Source organism: Mobula birostris, chromosome 14 (genome assembly GCF_030028105.1).
Source record: "Mobula birostris isolate sMobBir1 chromosome 14, sMobBir1.hap1, whole genome shotgun sequence".
Classification (NCBI taxonomy): domain Eukaryota; kingdom Metazoa; phylum Chordata; class Chondrichthyes; order Myliobatiformes; family Myliobatidae; genus Mobula; species Mobula birostris.
This window is the reverse complement of record NC_092383.1, coordinates 72,796,905-72,814,689: the sequence shown is the minus strand read 5'-3', so window position 1 is coordinate 72,814,689 and position 17,785 is coordinate 72,796,905. Positions and strand designations below refer to the sequence as shown.

General features: G+C 40.2%; 1 protein-coding gene across 2 annotated transcripts in view; it reads left to right on the top strand.

Annotated features, from left to right (window-relative positions):
- Positions 1-203: 203 nt before the first annotated feature.
- Positions 204-17,785, top strand: part of elapor1 (endosome-lysosome associated apoptosis and autophagy regulator 1) — a 120,236-nt gene continuing 102,654 nt past the window's right edge. For both annotated transcript variants that reach the window (XM_072278666.1, XM_072278667.1), the window contains exon 1: positions 204-408. In XM_072278666.1, coding sequence (XP_072134767.1) covers positions 307-408 — 102 coding nt within the window. In that variant the 5' untranslated portion in view covers positions 204-306. The remainder of the gene's footprint in view (positions 409-17,785) is intronic.

Sequence of the window (17,785 nt, the reverse complement as noted above, 5' to 3'; positions counted from 1 at the left end):
ACACAAATTTGCTACATATTTTGGATGGTGAGGAAGGCGGCCTGTGTGATCAAGAATTCTTCTCACTTGCTATAAGGTGGCGCACCTGTCATTTGTCAGACCACCGTCCCAGGTTTCGGGCACTTCCGTGAGTTTCCGCGAACTGACGGAAAGAGGCGAGGCGGCAGAACCAGTTCATTGTATTCGCACTTTGTCAAAGCAGAAAGAAAGGAGCGTTCACGAGAGGGAACAGAGAGAGAAACGGGGTGAGAGAGAACGCCAGCTTCTCTGCATGTGACACCACCGACCCCGCATATCTGCCTCACCATGAATGGAAACACCGCTCCTTCTTGCATTTTCTCTCTTACGTTGCTTTTCGCAACAAATTTTCATTTCAGCATGACAAATAATCTTCCACTCTGCAAAGAGGTAAAGTGATTTTAATACTGCATTATATGCTAGTAGTGCACGTCTTTATAATGTCGAATTTCTGCCTGAAATTACAACACACTGTAGCATTGCTCCGAGGATGAATAATATCTTATTCTGCTATTGGGAAACGAAAGTATCGATTTGGAAAGCTTAGAGAACTACACTGTTGTACAATTTGGCACTTTGCTAGAAATGCGCAAATTATAATTGCATTTTTCCCTGAAATATTACAATTGACTTTAATTTGCTGTAGAGAAAAGTCGTTTGGATACTTCACTTACCTTGGGCCATAGACCAAGCAAGGCGCAGATATTTCTCCATATGGCAGGTTTAATTTTTATTTATCAGTTATTATGCGAATTATTAAAGACATGTAATTATTACTGTAACACACATCAAAGTTGCTGGTGAACGCAGCAGGCCAGGCAGCATCTGTAGGAAGAGGTGCAGTCGACGTTTCAGGCCGAGACCCTTCGTCAGGACTAACTGGGTCTCGGCCTGAAACGTCGACTGCACCACTTCCTACAGATGCTGCCTGGCCTGCTGCGTTCACCAGCAACTTTGATGTGTGTTGCTTGAATTTCCAGCATCTGCAGAATTCCTGTTGTTTGCGTAATTATTACTGTGGCGTTTTAGGTGCATGGTACAAATTTTATGCCCCCCCTCCCCCAATACACACCTTGATAGAGTGAGGTCGTATTTAATCAATACGTGTTTGTTTGCTATCCTGTTAGCGGAAAGTCACTGTTTTCAAAAGCGTTTCGTACAAAGCAAATTTTTGTTTTCTTTGGATTCCCCTGCGTTACCTGATAGTCTATTGGGTGTGATTTGAAAGTGTCCTTCGCAAACCACAATTTATGAAAAATCTGCTAGAGTGCAGGTTGCCGATTCCCACTTAAGGATTTAGTAGAGGTTCCTGTTGGCACACGTTGAAGCCCTTGTCAATATCATAAAGTTCAGGCGCAGCACTTGGTTATTGTAAACCACCAGATGGTGTACGGGAGAATTACTGAAGAATTGTAGCCGTCTCAGCATGAGAAAGGACCCGATTGTAGAAACATAAATACATTGTTTTAAAAGTTATTGATCATATTTGATAGTGCACAGATCAATAAAATGTAAAATTATGAGAAGTGATATTTGAATGATCAACAAATTACAACTTCATTAAGGACCATAGGACACTAATTTGTGACCCAATCTAAATGGATGAAAATTATTCATCAGAAATATTTCAATACAAGTTATTTTTGAATCCCCCCGCCCCCCAGAAAAATGCCTAGATGCTTAATTGTTGAAGTTCTCTTCCATGGTTTTATTCCTTCTACACTTAAATCCTTGATTAAGTCTGAAGTCATCGGAAACACCCTGTCCTGCACCATGTCCTGTTCATCCAGTCTCCTGTGTTTGCTCCTGGATTAAGCAACACTTCAATTCAAAAAATCTCATTTGATGGTGCTTAATAACTTACAGTCTCCAAGCTGGCTACACGCCTGTAAAACTCTCAACTCGAGAATCTTTGCATCTAATCAAGTCAGTACTGATATCTGCCAATATATTAAGCTTTGGAATTCTTATCCTAAACCTCACCTCTCTTTCCTATTTTAGAATAATGGTCATCAAAGCCCAACTCTTTGGCCAAGTTTGATTAGCAATATACTCTACACTCAGTGGCCACTTTATTAGGTACACCTGGTTGTTAATGCAAATATCTAATCAGCCAATCATGTGGAGCAACTCAATGTATTAAAGCATACAGATATAGTCTAGAGGTTCAGCTGTTGTTCAGACCAAACATCAGAATGGGGGAAGGAAATGTGTTTGAAGTGACTTTGACCATGGAACAATTGCTGGTGTCATACGGGGTGGTTTGAGTATCTCAGAAACTGCTGATCTGCTGGGGATTTCATACACAATAGTCTCAAGATTTCATAGAGAATTGTGCAAAAATCAAAAAATATCCAGTGATCAACAATTCTGTGGATGAAAATGCCTTGTTAATGAGAGAGGACAGAGGAGAATAGCCAGATTAGTTCAAGCTGACAGGAAGGTAGCAGTTCATGGTCCACAATGAGGCATTGATATTTTTGATAGAAGTATTTCCTCTACTTTTTAAATGTTGAAATTTAAAATATATGTGATGGGAATATATTTCCTCAATTTTCATCTTTAATCCAAAAATGGAGAGCAAAATACCCAATATAAAATATCATGAGCTTTGTCACTAACCATAATTATTGAAAGACTTATTAGAGGATTGGGAAACTTTTAAAAATATATGAAAGCAACTAAAAAAAGCATAAGGAGGGAAGAGATGAAATATAAAGATAAGCTGGCCAATAACATGATACAAAAGCTTTTTTCAGATCTATGAAGAATAAAAAAGAGGTAAAGGGGAATATCAGGATGCTAGAGAGAGTAATGGGGAACAAGGAAATAGCAGATGAATTGAATAAGTAGCTTGCATCAGTCTTTACTGTGGAAGACACTAGCAGTATGCTGGAGGTTCGGGGGCAGCAGTGCGTATAGTTGCTATTATTAGAGAGAAGGTGCTTGGGAAGCTGAATGATTGGAAGGTGGATAAGTCACCTGGACCAGATGGACTGCACCCCAGAGTTTTGAAGGAGGTAGATAAAGAGATTGTGGAGGCATTAGTAATGATCTTTCAAGAATCAATAGACTCTGGCATGGCTCTGAAGGACTGGAACATTGCAAATGTCACTCTGCTCTTCCAGAGCAGAGGGAGGCAAAAGAAAAGAAATTATAGGCCAGTTAGCCTCACCTCGGTGGTTGGGAGGATGATGGAATAGATTATTAACAATTTGGTTTTGGGGCGCTTGGAGAGACATGAAAAAAGAGGTCAAATTCATCATGGTTTCCTTCTGGGAGAATCTTACCTGAAAAGTCTATTGGAATTCTTTGAAGAACTAACAAGCAGGAAAACCAAAGGAGGATCGGTGGATGTTGTGTCCTTATATTTTCAGAAGGACTTTGACGAAGTGCCACACATGAGGCTGCTTAACAAGATAAGAGTCCATGGTATTACGGGAAAGATACTAGCATGGATATAGCATTGAATGGCTGACTGTCTGGTGCGACACACTAAAAAAAAAGCATTGAATGATTGGCAGGATCCAAAGAGTGGAAATAAAGGGAGTCTTTTCTGATTGGCTGCTGATAATTAGTGGTGTTCCGCAGGGGCCAGTGCTGGGACAACTTATTTTTACATTATATATGTCAGTGTTTTGGCTGATGGAATTGATGGCTTTCTGACCAAGTTTGCAGACTATACAAACTTGCAGTGGGAGGCAATCAGTGTTTAAAAAGGAGGGAGGCTGCAGAAGGACTTAGACAGATTAGAAAAATGGACATATACTGTAAGTGGCACATGGACACAGTGCTGGGCAGTGTCTTGTCATGCAATTTGGTAGAAGGAATAAAAGCTTAGGCTTAAGTAGGGAGAAAATTCAAAATCCAAGGTGCAAAGGAACTTGTGAGTCCCCATGCAGGATTCTCTAAAGCTTAATTTGCAGGTTGAGTCAGTGGTGAGGAAGCAAATGCAATGTTTGTATTCATTTTGAGAGGACCAGAATATAAAAGCAAGAATGTAATGCTGAGGCTTTATAAGGCACTGGTGAGGCCTCACTTGGAGTATTGTGAGCAGTTTTGAGCCCCTTATCTAAAAAACTATGTGTTGACATTGGAAAGGATTCAAAGGAGGTTTATGGGAATTATTCTGGGAATTAAAGGGTTATCGTATGAGGAGCGTTTGATGGCTCTGGGCCTGTACTCACTGGAATTCAGAAGAATGGTTGGGGTGGGGGGAACCTCATTGAAACCTATTGAACACCTAGATAGAGTGGGTGTGGAGAGGATATTTCTAATAGTGGGGGAGTCTAGGACCAGAAGGCACAGCCTTAGAATAGAAGGATGACCTTTTAGAACAGAGATGAGGAGGGATTTCTTCAGCTGTAGGGTGGTGAATCTGTGGAGGCCATGCCATTGGGCATATTTAAGGCAGAGGTTGGCAGGTTCTTGATTAGTCAGGGTACGAAAGGTTATGGGGAACAGGCAGGAGGTTGGGGTTATGAGAGAAAATGGATCAGCCATGATGAAATGGCAGAGCAGACTCGATGGAAAATTTATATAACAAAATTAAGAAGTCTTTTACTTCGTGACCTATAATATTTTTTAACTAACTTATGTGGCAAGAGTTTTGGCAATGCCCCTGTTTCTTGCTCATCAAGAAAGGCAAGGAGCTCCACCCTTCAACTGCTGCAGTCCATCTGGTACAGATACTGTTGTTGAGAAAGCACTTTCAGGATTTGGATCCTGTGTTAATTAAGGGATATATTTCCATGTTAGGATAGTGTGTGGTTTGCGGCAGAATCTGCAGCTAACAGTGTTTTTGTTGGCTTGCCTTTCTTGGTGGGATGGCTTGTGGAGAGATACAGAAGCAATGAAGTTTGTGGGTGGAGGATGAGTGGAATTCCATAGCTGAAGGCTCACATAACAAAGGAGATGGTTGCATAAGGGAAAGCATAGGAAACTGAGAATGTGCTGACAGCTGGAACTAAAACAGTGTATGTGTAGTGTTTGTAGGATTGTAGCAGATCACAGAGAGAGAGAGAGGGAGGGATTTGAATATAATTGTAAAATTGAGATGCTGCTGCAGAGGCAAGGTCTGCTTTCCCTGGAGTTGAGGAGGTTAAGACCATAAGATGTAGGAGTATAATTAGGCCATTTGGTCCATCAAGTCTGCTCTGCCATTCGATCATGGCTGATTTATTTTCTCTCTCAACCCCATTCACCTGCTTTTTCCCCGAAATCTTTGATACCCTAACTAATCAAGAACCTATCAACTTCTGGTTTAAACATACATCATGACTGAGCTCAACAGCCATCTATGTGGCAATGAATTCCTCAGAATCACCTCCCTCTGGCTAAAGAAATTCATCCTCATCTCTGCATTAAAGGGATGTCCTTCTATTCTGTGGCTGGTCCAATACTTGGAAACATCCTCTCCACTTCCATTCCATCTGGACCTTTCGATATTTGGTAGGTTTCAATGAGATCCCCTGATTCTCTGAAACTCCAGTAAATTCAGGCCCAGAGCTACCAATTGCTTCTCAAATGTTAACCCTTTCAATTCTGGGATTACTCTTGTAAACCTCCTCTGGACTTTCTGTCATGCCAGCATATCCCATCTTAGCAATGGCACTCAAAATGTGGTCTGACCAATGCCTTATAAAGTCCCAGCATTACATCTTTGCTTTCAATTCTAGGTCTCTCAAAATGAATGCTAGCATCGCATTTGCCTTCCTAACAACTGACTCAACCTGCAAGTTATATTTAGCTACTTCTATCCTGGCTTTGCCAATAAGCAACAATCTAAAACCAATCCATATGAATTTTAATTTTCAGCCATCAGTCGGAGTAGAAATAGGTGTAGCTAATAGAACTACTGGACTTCAGCCACAATGGCCCATAGTGTAAATGCCTGTTGCTGGAGATGAGATGTTATTATTACATGGCATTTCTAGATTTATGCCAGAAGAGTATATAAGCTAATTCTTTCCCCAAGTAATTTTGGTTAAGGAAGTCATTGGACTCTACGGATAATAGGAGGAATAAATTAGTGTAAGATGATGTGTTGTTTACGAAGCTATTGTGGGCATGTGTGGGAATAGATTCTCTCAATTGATTTTAAACCCTTGCAGAACTGCAAGAAAATATTTGGATTTTTTTTCATTGTTTCTCGGATTGGTTATTCAAAACTGCCCTCCCACTCTCTGAGCTTGGATGTTGAAGGGGTGTATCCGAGGCGTCTGATAAGGCCTCATACACGTCCTCATTGCTCTTACTGTTAGTTTGTCTTGTTTTGTGTACTTTAGGCTTAATAGGGCCTAAATCATTCATGAACATATGTGGTATATGTAAATAAATGGGTAGATGCTTTTCAGTTTTGCTATGGCCCCCACACTACACTAAATAGCTCATAAAATTGAAACTGACTTCTCTCCTAGTGGTACATTATATAACTGATAAACATGAGAAAGTCTGCAGATGCTGGAAATCCAAAGCAAGAGATATAAAATGCTGGAGGAACTCGGCAGGTCCAGCACCTCTGCTCCGTCTGCTACAAGCGGGACTTTCCAATGGTCAAACATTTTAATTCCGATTTCCACTCCCGTTCCAACGTGTTGGTCAATGTCCTTGTGCCAAGATGAGGCCACCCTCCGGGTGCAGGAGCAACACCTCATATTCCACCCAGGTAGACTCCAACTTGATGGGATGAATATTGATTTCCCCTTCTGGTAATCAGTACCCATCCCCTTCCTCTGTTTCCCACTCTGGCCTTTCACCTCTTTCCACCTGCTTCTTACTTCCCCCTGGCTCCTCTCCTCCTTCGCTTTCTCCTATCAGATGAATTCTTCTCCAGCCCTTTATCTTTCCCACCCACCTGACTTCCCCTATCACCTTCCAGCTAGCCCCCTTCCCCCTCCCGCCCCACCCCCAACCTTTTAATTTTGGCATCTTTCCCCCTTCCTTCTCAGTCCTGAAGAAGGGTCTTACCCCAAAACTTTGACTATCTTATTCATTACATAACTGTTTCTATTTTTGAAGATCACCTGAAGAGTATAGGCAGGCAACTTGCTATCTCTCAACCTTCTTCAGTACTTCATCTGTAATACTGTGCAGAATAAATTTGGTCCAGATTTTGCTATGAGGATTTTCATTGCAGTTGTATTAATGAAGATTACTTTCTTGGGCATTTGTATTCAGTTTCTTAGCTTCTTTAGGCAGAGGTCATATATGTATATAAAATCTACATTGAAGTTATTGGAGTAACTTTGCCTCTTTTGGTTCCAAGTTTCTTTCTCGTGTTCTTGCCCATCTTTCTTGTTGCAGATCAGCAGGCTTGGGGGGTGGGTAATTTTTTCATTTTTGTGTAAGGGAGGGGTTGGGGTGTTTGGTTTGTGAGTTTTTATTTCTTTTCATGTGGGGTGTAGTTGATGTCTTTTCAACTACTTATATGGCTTTCTGTATTCTATGGCTATTTGGAGAAGACATATTTCAGAGTTATATTCTGCATACATTCTTTGATAATAAAAAATGAACCTTTGAACCTTTATATAAGTAGATAAATGGCCTACAATATTTAGAACAACTAACTTTTCATCATTCAAACTCGAGTGATTTGATGAAGGAAATGAAAGATTTCAAAACATGATCTCCTATTGAACAAAGTAAAAATAAAATTTTAAATATCTGAAAGGCATCGTGATGTACAATGAACTATAAATTCTGAATAACCAAAAGTAATCATTTCGGTACTTCATGTGAATTCTATATAAAGAAGTAGAGTTGAACTGTGCACAGGACATAGGCAGTTTTAACTTAACCCCAACCAAGAGTAAACATAATAATCAAATCTGCATAATTGTGTGTTGTGCTAAAGTTGATGGCAGGAATCATTGTCTAATACATGCCTGCCCTTTTTTCCCATTGTCCTAGCTGGGTTAAAATGATCCTTGCAATGTCACAGAATAGGAATTTGGAGACTCAGAATACCTTTCTATAAACTTTGCTATATTACCAAATCATATCATGTCCTATCTTCTTTACTGCTGCCTTTGTTACATATCCAGTCAGCTCACAGTTAGATATTGTTGGAAGCTATGAAAACAATGGTAGCGGACAATTTGTGCAGATTAGACAGCACAATAGACATCCATAATTTAATGAGAGTCTAGTTACCCATTTGTGGCATTGTCAATGGTACAAGTATCTTGAAGACTTACCTGCCAATGAGTTTGTTTGGAAGCTGAGCCCAGACTTCATGGCTGGAATCACTTGACCGTTCAGGCCTGGAAGAGAGCAAATTTCTATTTGTTTCAGACATTGATCAGTGAAGATCGGAGAATGAGAGACAACCTCACTAGTGATAACAGTCAGAACAATCCCACTGGAAAAGATAAGCAGAGGAAAAAAATCTTTTACGTTTTGTATGAGTAACTGGAAAAAAGGGAGTATTTTAAAGGAGGAAGAATGAGCAAATAAAACATTTAACTTTAAGGAACTGAATGACCTGAATATACTTTACTCCCAGTGGTTAAAATCAGGCCTTATAAATTTACAGTCAGCTTCATTTGGCAGCTTTACAAATATTGTTAGGATTTGAAATTTTGTTATACCAGTGAGTAGGAAAAGCAAATATGGCTAATAAATACAAGAAATGGAAGAAGTAGCTGGATATTAAATTAATAGATGCTACGGAATAATTGCATATCATTTTAATTGAAATCTATCCCAAAATAATTTTATAACTGATTTGTTTAGCCAATATGTGGATTTTATTATTTGTACAATTGTGTAACTTCACTTTTTGGAACGGTGATGTTGGAAAAACAAATACTAGGTGAGAAAGTGTGCTACCTTTGTCCTCTAAGTACACAGCAAATATACCAAAGAGACCATTATTAGATTTTTAGAGGATTTTTCCCAAGCCTTCCCACTAAAGTGAATAAGGTCTGTGCCTTCAATGGGTATACGAGGGGTGATTGATAAGTTCATGGCCTACGGTAGAAGGAGTCAATTTTAGAAAACTTAGCGCATTTATTTTTCAAATTAGTCCCCTCCTACATTTACACACTTAGTCCAGCAGTCGTGGAGCATACGGATCTTGGACCTCCAGAAAGTGTTCACAGCAGGGGTGATTGATAAGTTCGTGGCCTAGGGTAGAAGGAGATGACTTATACAGCTCTTGTGACATGCACATACAGTTCAACTCTGAGTGATTATGCAGAAAGTTTGAAGTTAATAACTAATCTTAGTCTACCTTAGGCCACAAACTTATCAATCACCCCTGATGAGGTATTAACTGATGAGTTATTAACATCAAACTTTCTGCATAATCACTCAAAGAGCTGAACTGCATGTGCATGTAATAAGAACTGTCTAACTCATCTCCTTCTACCTTAGGCCACGAACTTATCAATCACCCCTGCTGTGGACACTTTCTGATCCGTATGCTCCACGACTGCTAGACTAAGTGTGCAAATGTAGGAGGGGACTATGTTGAAAAATAAATGTGCTAGATTTTCTAAAATTGACTCCTATCTTAGGCCACGAACTTATCAATCACCCCTTGTATCTCTTTTTGGAAATGTTGTTAACTAATGGTGACCAGATTTTGTTTTTTTAATTTAAAGAAACTGCATCAGCTTGAAAACCTGCTTCATATATTTGCATTTATTAAGTTTAAATTACTACCCTAGCATTTCTACTCAGTTGAAATATCCTCCACTTCTCTTAAACCCACATGAAGCTCTGTGCCTCCTGTTTCTGTTGGTCTTTTAAAACTTCTCATTTTTTTCAATGATGCCGGTTGTTACTGGGCTATAAGGACCTACATTTTATGTAAAATTTTGCATAAAGTTCACTTAAACAAGTAATTTCCATCATATTCACCAATATTCAGTAATATTTTCATTTGGATTCTCAGTGATTATTAGAGAAACAATGAATGCAGGAAAAAGAAACTAATTAATCCTTCTCTTTGCCAGGTGTAGGAGCCATGTATCTATTTTCTGTCTGTCTGTATTGTATTTTGTGTTGCATGTCTATTATGGAATATGGAAATCTGTCACATGGGTTGGAGCATGGTAGAACCAAATGAGTAGAGCCCTGCATTTGCCTTTGGAGCAGATAGTTGTTAGTCAGAGGCAGCCTGGGATGTGGCTATTATTTTATGAGTGCTATATGGCTATAACTCTAATCTGATTGTTAACTTTGCTTATTTCACTATCGGTACTCTAGTTTCGTTAGTTTATCGCTATATAAGATCATTCATCTTTGCTGGTTTCATAAAAAAAAGATCATAAAAAAACTTTTCTCGACTTGAAACTCGGTTATTTGGAAGCACGTCACACAGTGTTACTTCCCTCACTCAGTCTCTCAGCAGTTTTGGTTTGTTTGTCAGGTGTCATGGGTCCCTGTTTTCTAGCATCTGTTGCAGGCTGGTTCCAATATTTTGTCAGTACAGATATTCATAAGGTGAGTTGTCAGAGAATAAACTAAAATTACTTTGTCACTATTTCCACTCTTCCCCTGCTCCATCTCTGATCACCCCTATTGCTCTCTAGCACATGCACGACCGTTCCCTCACCATTTTATACTAGCTATCTCCCATCTCCCTTTCAGTCCAGATGAAGGGTCTCAACCCAAAATGTTGCTGTCCATTTCACTCTGCATAGGCTGCCTGACTCGTTGAGTTCCTTAAGCATTTTTTTTGCTACACATTCACAAGATAGGGATCAGATTCAGAAATTTGAAGTGCAAAGGGATTTGGGAGTACAAGTACGGGATCTCCTAAAGGTTAACTTGCAGATTGAGTTGGTGGTAAGGAAAGGAAATGCAATATTAACAGTCATTTGTAAGGACTGAATTATAAAAGCAAAGATACATTTCTAAGACTTTACAAGGTATTGGTCAGACCATATTTAGAGTATTGTGAGCAGTTTTGGGCCCCATATCTAAGAAAGGACATGCAGGCATTGGAGACGGTCTGGGCGAATGATCCTGGAAATGACAGGGTTAACATATGAGAAGCATTTGATGGCTCTGGGGCCTGTACATACTGAAGTTTCAAACATTGCGGGGGAAATCTTACTGAAGTCTACTAAACGGCCTAGATAGAGTGGATATGAAGAGGGTGTTTCAAATAGTGTGAGGACCAAGAAGGCACAGCCTCGGAAAGAAGAAGATGAGGAAGAATTTCTTTAGTCAGTGGGTGGTGAATCTGTGGAACTCATTGCTGCAGACAGCTGTGGAAGCCAAGTCATTGAGTATACTTAAAGTGGAGGTTGATAAATTCTTGATTAGTTAGGGTGTCAATGGTCATGGGATTGAGAGGGAAAGTAAATCAACCATGATCAAATGTGGAGCCAACTTAATGGGTTGAATGGCCTAATTCTGCTCCTATGTATTGTGGTTTAATAAGAAAGGACAATGAGTAAAAATAGAGAGTGAGAGAGGAATCTAATTCTGCTCTTCATAGTAACAGAAGAATGTTTATAGGTCTGTCTGTCGTTATATTAAGTTAACACGCTTATTCACATGAGTCAGGTAGGTGTTCATACCCAGGGGTATCTTATATGTCCTCAAATGAAGCAACAATTTTGATATTTGAACTAATTCACTGTTTATTTTTACATGTGTGGTTCGATGGATGAGACTTATCATTTAAACGTCAGTGAATTGCATAAGGTATTAGATCAAGAAAAATAGTTTGTAACAAGTTGTGACTTGTTGATGGAACCAAATCATTCCATGGGAAAGAATTGAGCAAAATTGTAATAATAATTTTGGGTGGCTGTTCCTATTTTATTTTTATTAAATAGTTGAACTGCTCAAGGCTCAAAGACACAGTTGATAAAAAATGAAATGTGCTTTGCTGAGGATAACTGAAACTATGTGTTTTGGTATTCTGGACCCATAGAAACTGAACAATCTGAGACTCTGACCCACCCAAGCTTTCAATTAGTCTTCCTTACATTGAACACCTGCAGTTAAGCTACTTTCTACTGTTTTCACCTGTGCCCTTGGGTGTATCACACTTGAGAAATGTACATGAAATTCTCAGAAAGGCAGTTCCAAATTTTCCTCCTTGAGATTATTTTATTTTGTTTATGTAAAGGATGTAGGTTTCACTGCAAACCCAAGTATTCATTACTCAGACTTCATTGACATTGAAGTTGATGTTGAGTTACCTTGTTGAACTTTTCTGCCTTTGCAGTGAAGGGACTGTATGTTCTCTGGGCCAGCACCATAGCATAGTGGTTAGCATGGTCCCTTACAGTGCCAATGACTCAGGTTCAATGCAGTCTTTAAGCAGTTTGTACTTTCTCCCTGTGACCATATAGGTTTCCTCTGGGTGTTCTGGTTTCCTCCTACATTCCAAAGACATACTAGTTAGTAGGTTAATCGGTCACTTTCTGTATTTGGCAGTGCAGTCAAATTGTGCCAGAAGGGCTGTGGAAAAAAAAAAGAGTAAAATGAAAAAATAAAGAATTTAAAAAAAACAAAATTATTTTCAGATAGGGAGTTAATTCAGCCTGAGATGAAGGTGTATTTCCAGAAAGGGAGAGACTGTGGCTTTGATGAAAACCATGGTGTTTCAGATGGTGCGACAAGGTGCGTTAAATATCCTTCCAAGTTGTCAAGATTTCAGGTTGCAAGGAGATCTGAAAAACTGTAGGAAGTTATTGTGGTGTATTTTTAGATGGCTGACAATAGACCATTGTTTGTGGATGTGAATGACAGGCAATGGTGTAGAAATTAAGTCAAGTACTTGCTCATGGATGGTGTAAAGCCTCGTAACTTGTTGCTGGATAAAGTACAATAAGATGGACTATTTTCATAATCTACCTCGTGAAGTTCTTGCACTTTATCATTTACCTGCACTGCAGTTTTTTGGGTAGTTTTTGCATTTTATTCTGCATTGTCGACAGTATACTCTCCATAGACGTTGTCCAACTTGCTGAGTTCCTCCAGCATTCTGTGTGTTTTACTCAACATTTCCCGCATCTGCGGAATCTCTTTTGTTTATTCTGCAGCGTTATTATTTTACCTTTTCCTAGGTCTATGCACTAGGAAATAATTTGATCTGTATAAACAGTGCAAAACAAGCTTTTGGTGTCTTGGTACATGTGATAATAAAAAACCAATATCAGAACCACGCTGTAGTCATCCAGAGATGTTAAATGTATTCAATCATGCTACTAACTTCTGGGAGGTAGAGGTAAAAATTTGAGGGGGCAGGAGCTGAGTCATTCACCACAGACTACTTTGCCTCTAGCTTGCACTTATAGCTGTATTTGACTGCCCAGTTAGGTTATCTGCCAATGGGTGAACATCTGAATTTTGTTAATAATCCTGTTGAATGTCCTTAAATAAATTTGGACTTAATAATAATTGCGAAGAAATAAGGAAAATGATAAGACTGCCATGTACAGATCCCTCACAGGCAATGCTTGCTTTCACTGGAAGCAGGATGGAATGCTGAGGAATGCCTAGATGGAAGATTAGGCAAGAGAACACAGAATCTTCCAGAATTCCTGCCATGCAGAATGAGAAACAGGTTAAGTAATGGGGCAAGGGCTTTCATAGCAGTTTTTTTATTCTTCACACCAAGGAGAAATTCGATCTGATCTGGTGTCTGCTCTGATGGGAAAGCACCACACACTTGTGGCTCTTTGGCATAGCTGGTTAAATTAAGATTGAGTACACCTCAATAGTTTTAACTGCAAGCTGGACAGAACACCGGATAATACTACAATATCTGCAAGCTTCACACCCAGTTATCTTCAGCTTTAGTTAACCATAATTGATCCCTATTAGGCTAATTAACAAAATAAGGTACAATTATCCACTCTATGGAGTTAAATAATGACTTCCATTATGATAGGGAGGGGTTTTACTTCATACACAGTCATCATTATAATATTATAGTAAATTATTTCCTTTGGGCAAGTAACCATGTTGATGAGCATCATAATTTACTTTTTTAAAAATGTGAATGTTTCCTTCAGGAACAGGCAAGCTGTAGTAATGGTCAATAGTATCTACAATTTCGTTCTCACTTCTTGTAGTTTGGTCACATTTAGGTTTCTTTTATTGTACTTCTCAATTAAATTTTGGGTGTTTTCGTCAGAATGATAGTTGTAAACAAACTCTTCAAAACATGTTGTCCTTTGCCTAGCTTATTTATGGCTAATGGCATAGAAAATATTTAAATGTATATAGAAAATAATAATTTTGGATTGAAATTCAATTTGTCTTTCGCTATCACTCAGGTAGGGGGATGAGTTTAATTTTGCTTGTAGTTGAGTCACCTTCAGCACTTCCTAGCTCAACAGCTTCCACCTTCACTGGTGTTGTGATGTGTTATTGTATTTCGCCAGTTCCTCTGTTGAGATCTTGGTTGGCTCTTTGTCTGGAACCTTCCCCTTGACCTTACAGCCATGGGTGACCCTACCAGGAGCCAAGTGCCAGATGGCTGAACTCCAGATGGCATCACACTTGTGATCTCAGAAACTCACAAGTCTCTCCACCATGACACAGTGACGTGAACTCTTCTAAGTCCATGAGGGACCGACAGTAACAACGGAGAAAGAAAAAGGACACTACTTTGCATTCATGAAATACATTTATCAGGTTGCAGTGATAGCATTCTTCTCTCATTCCCACTAATAGGATGAACTGAGATTGAGGCCTGTGTCTACTTCAGCTGCTCTGGGGAGTGGATCTAAGGAATCAATCTGGTTCAGAGTGCTGTTGTTTGCTCCTGCTGTTTGCATGATGTGTATGCGTGTGTGTGTTTTCCCCTCTTTCTCAACACAGTAGTGATGGTCTTTCTTTTTTTTAAAATTGGGTTCGTTGGGTTTCTTGTTTTATGGCTGCCTGTAAGCAAACAAATCTCAAGGTATATATATATTCTCTGATAATAAATGTACTTTGAATCTTGAATCATTTAAGTCAGAGTGCTGTAGATCAAGATTCCTTACAGAACTTGAAAACTTTGTAGGGAGGCACTATTGGGAGAATGGTAAGAGAACACTGGATTTTGAAGGGATAAAGGTTAGTATTATATCAAAATGCATCATATCCAAATGTTATTCTTGTATTTATCTGGGAAGGTATATAAAATGAGCTTACCTTTCAGCTGTTAAGCATTGGCTGCACCTGTTTCCTATAGTTCTTGGGCTGAGTCTTCAGCAGAAGCTGCTATTATTCAACTGTCTGGCACTGTCTGGGATATCTCATTAAAGGTCACAGTGTGTGACCAGAACTGGTACGATGATGCCTGTAGATAAAACTGCAGGGAACGTGAGGGAAACCTTCAGGACATCATTATTGCATGGGTGCCATTTATCACCAGAGCGACTTGGATTCTGCCCATTCTACAGAAAAGTTGATGGCCCTCCTGGTGATCTGTGTGACAACACTGTCAGAATGTATAAACTGAGCTGCCCTGGCAAAGCAAGTATTGGCAACTTGTTCTCGATCAGTGCATTGCGGACTAGCTAAGTCGGTAAAGGCCTCCTGTCACTCCTGGGAAGAGCTAGCGGCACAAAAACTGAGACCTGTAGTCATTTGCAATGGCATAGCTGGAACAGCGAATACTGTGGGTGTTGGTCATCGCAGAAAAGGCTGCTACAATGAACAGACCCCTGCCAAGGTTTTAATATTGAGCTATTTGGTTGAGTCCCTGTGCCCCTTGCTGAGTAGGGCAGAGTATAAGGGCCTTCGAATTCTACCCAGTCGATTTTGCGTTTATTGTAGCCTTTAGTATTCCCACTTCTTCTGCTTGCGTGTATAAAGTAAGATTCTGATAGAAAGTCCAGTTTTCCAGGTTTCAATTCAAAGTTCAATGAGTACATCAAAATAAAATAAGAAGTTTTGAAAGGATAAGGCAGAATATAGAGAAGGCTTCCTGAAAGGGCAGCACGGTAGCATAGTGGTTAGCACAACGCTTTACAGTACCAGCGACCTGGGTTCAATTACTGCTGCTGCCCGAAGGACTTTGTACGTTCTCCCCGTGACCACGTGGGTTTCCTCCGGGAGCTCCAGGTTCCTCCCACAATCTAAAAGACATACTGGTTGGTAGGTCAATTGGTCATTATAAATTATCCAATGACTTGGCTAGGATTAAATTGGGTGATTGCTGGGTGGCGTGGCTCAAAGGGCAAGGGGGGCCTACTCTGAGCAGTATGCCCAATAAATAAATAAATAAAAACATTTTTGGCAATGAGTACAACATAATGTGACAAAAATCCGACACAAAAGAAAATCCAATTAATAGACAAACAAGAGAAAATCTGCAGATGCTGGAAATCTGAGCAGCACACACAAAATGCAGAAGTTACTCAGCAGGCTAGACAGCATCTTTGGAAAGGAGTAAGCAGTCAACATTTCGGGCTGAGACCCTTCTTCAGGATATCCATTTAATGGATGTCTCTGTAACAAAATAATTCTACTGTGAAGACTGGTAGCTTGAAAGTTACCCTTTTAAAATATGGCTAGAAATATTGTTGATAGATGAGAAGACAATAGTCAGTTTTTTTATTTGCTGGGTGACATAAACGCATTCTACCTCCATCATTTGCATAGGTCTGATGGCTAAAGGCTGATTTAGACTCGTGTGTCAAATCGACGCCGTAGGTACGGCGTAGCCGCGAACCCTACGCAGTGCCTACGCGGATCCCTACACCGTAGCCTGACGTGCACCTCTCCCAAAATGTAACTACGCGTCGCAGTAATGCAGACTGCAACAACTGTGATTAGTCTGCTTAGTAGCATCGCATTTCCTCCTACGCTGCAATAGCTTCCCTTTGGGCAACTGAAGGGCAGGGAAGGAACTCTGGCTGCAATGCTTTCCATAAAGCTTTACAGACCTCTGAAATTATGGAGGACACATTTCGCTTTTACGAAAAAAGGTGCTCGCTTTAAACTTGTTTACCCCGAGAAAGACTACCATGACCATGAACCCTTGCACAGGTAGGTGTGTGCGCATGCATAATGTGCTAATACGTGACGTGCACATGTGTGTGTGTGCCTGAATTGCAGAACGACGCAGACACACCAATGCACAAGTATAAATACTCACAATGGTGTAGCCCACTTGCGTAGGCTACGGTGTAAGCTGGTACGCACAAGTATAAATCAGCCTTAATGCTTTATTCACTTGGATGAAAATGATGCAGAAATAATTCCACAGTGACTGGCATAATCTAACTTGGGGTTACAATATCATATGAGTCCCTGGTCAGCGGTAGCTTCTCAAGAAAATACACCGTGATTATTTGCACATGTGCTCCAATATCATGTCTGGGGGGGAGAAAAACAATCTGCTGAAAGAACCCAGTGGTTTGAGCAGCGCCTGCAAGAGGAAAAGAATTGATGTAAACACGAGGAGTTCTGCAGATGCTGAAAATTCAAGCAACACACATCAAAGTTGCTGCTGAACACAGCAGGCCAGGCAGCATCTCTAGGAAGAGGTACAGGCGACGTTTCGGGCCGAGACCCATCGTCAGGACTAACTGAAGGAAGAGCTAGTAAGAGATCTTACTAGCTCTTCCTTCAGTTAGTCCTGACGATGGGTCTCGGCCCGAAACGTCGCCTGTACCTCTTCCTAGAGATGCTGCCTGGCCTGCTGCGTTCACCAGCAACTTTGGTGAAAAAAGAATTGATGTTTTGGGTTGGAGGGTTTCGACCTAAAGCTTCAATTCCTGTCCCCTCACAAATGCTGCTTGACCCTTGAGTCCCTCTAGCAGATTGTTTGCTGCTCCATATTCCAACATCTGCAGTC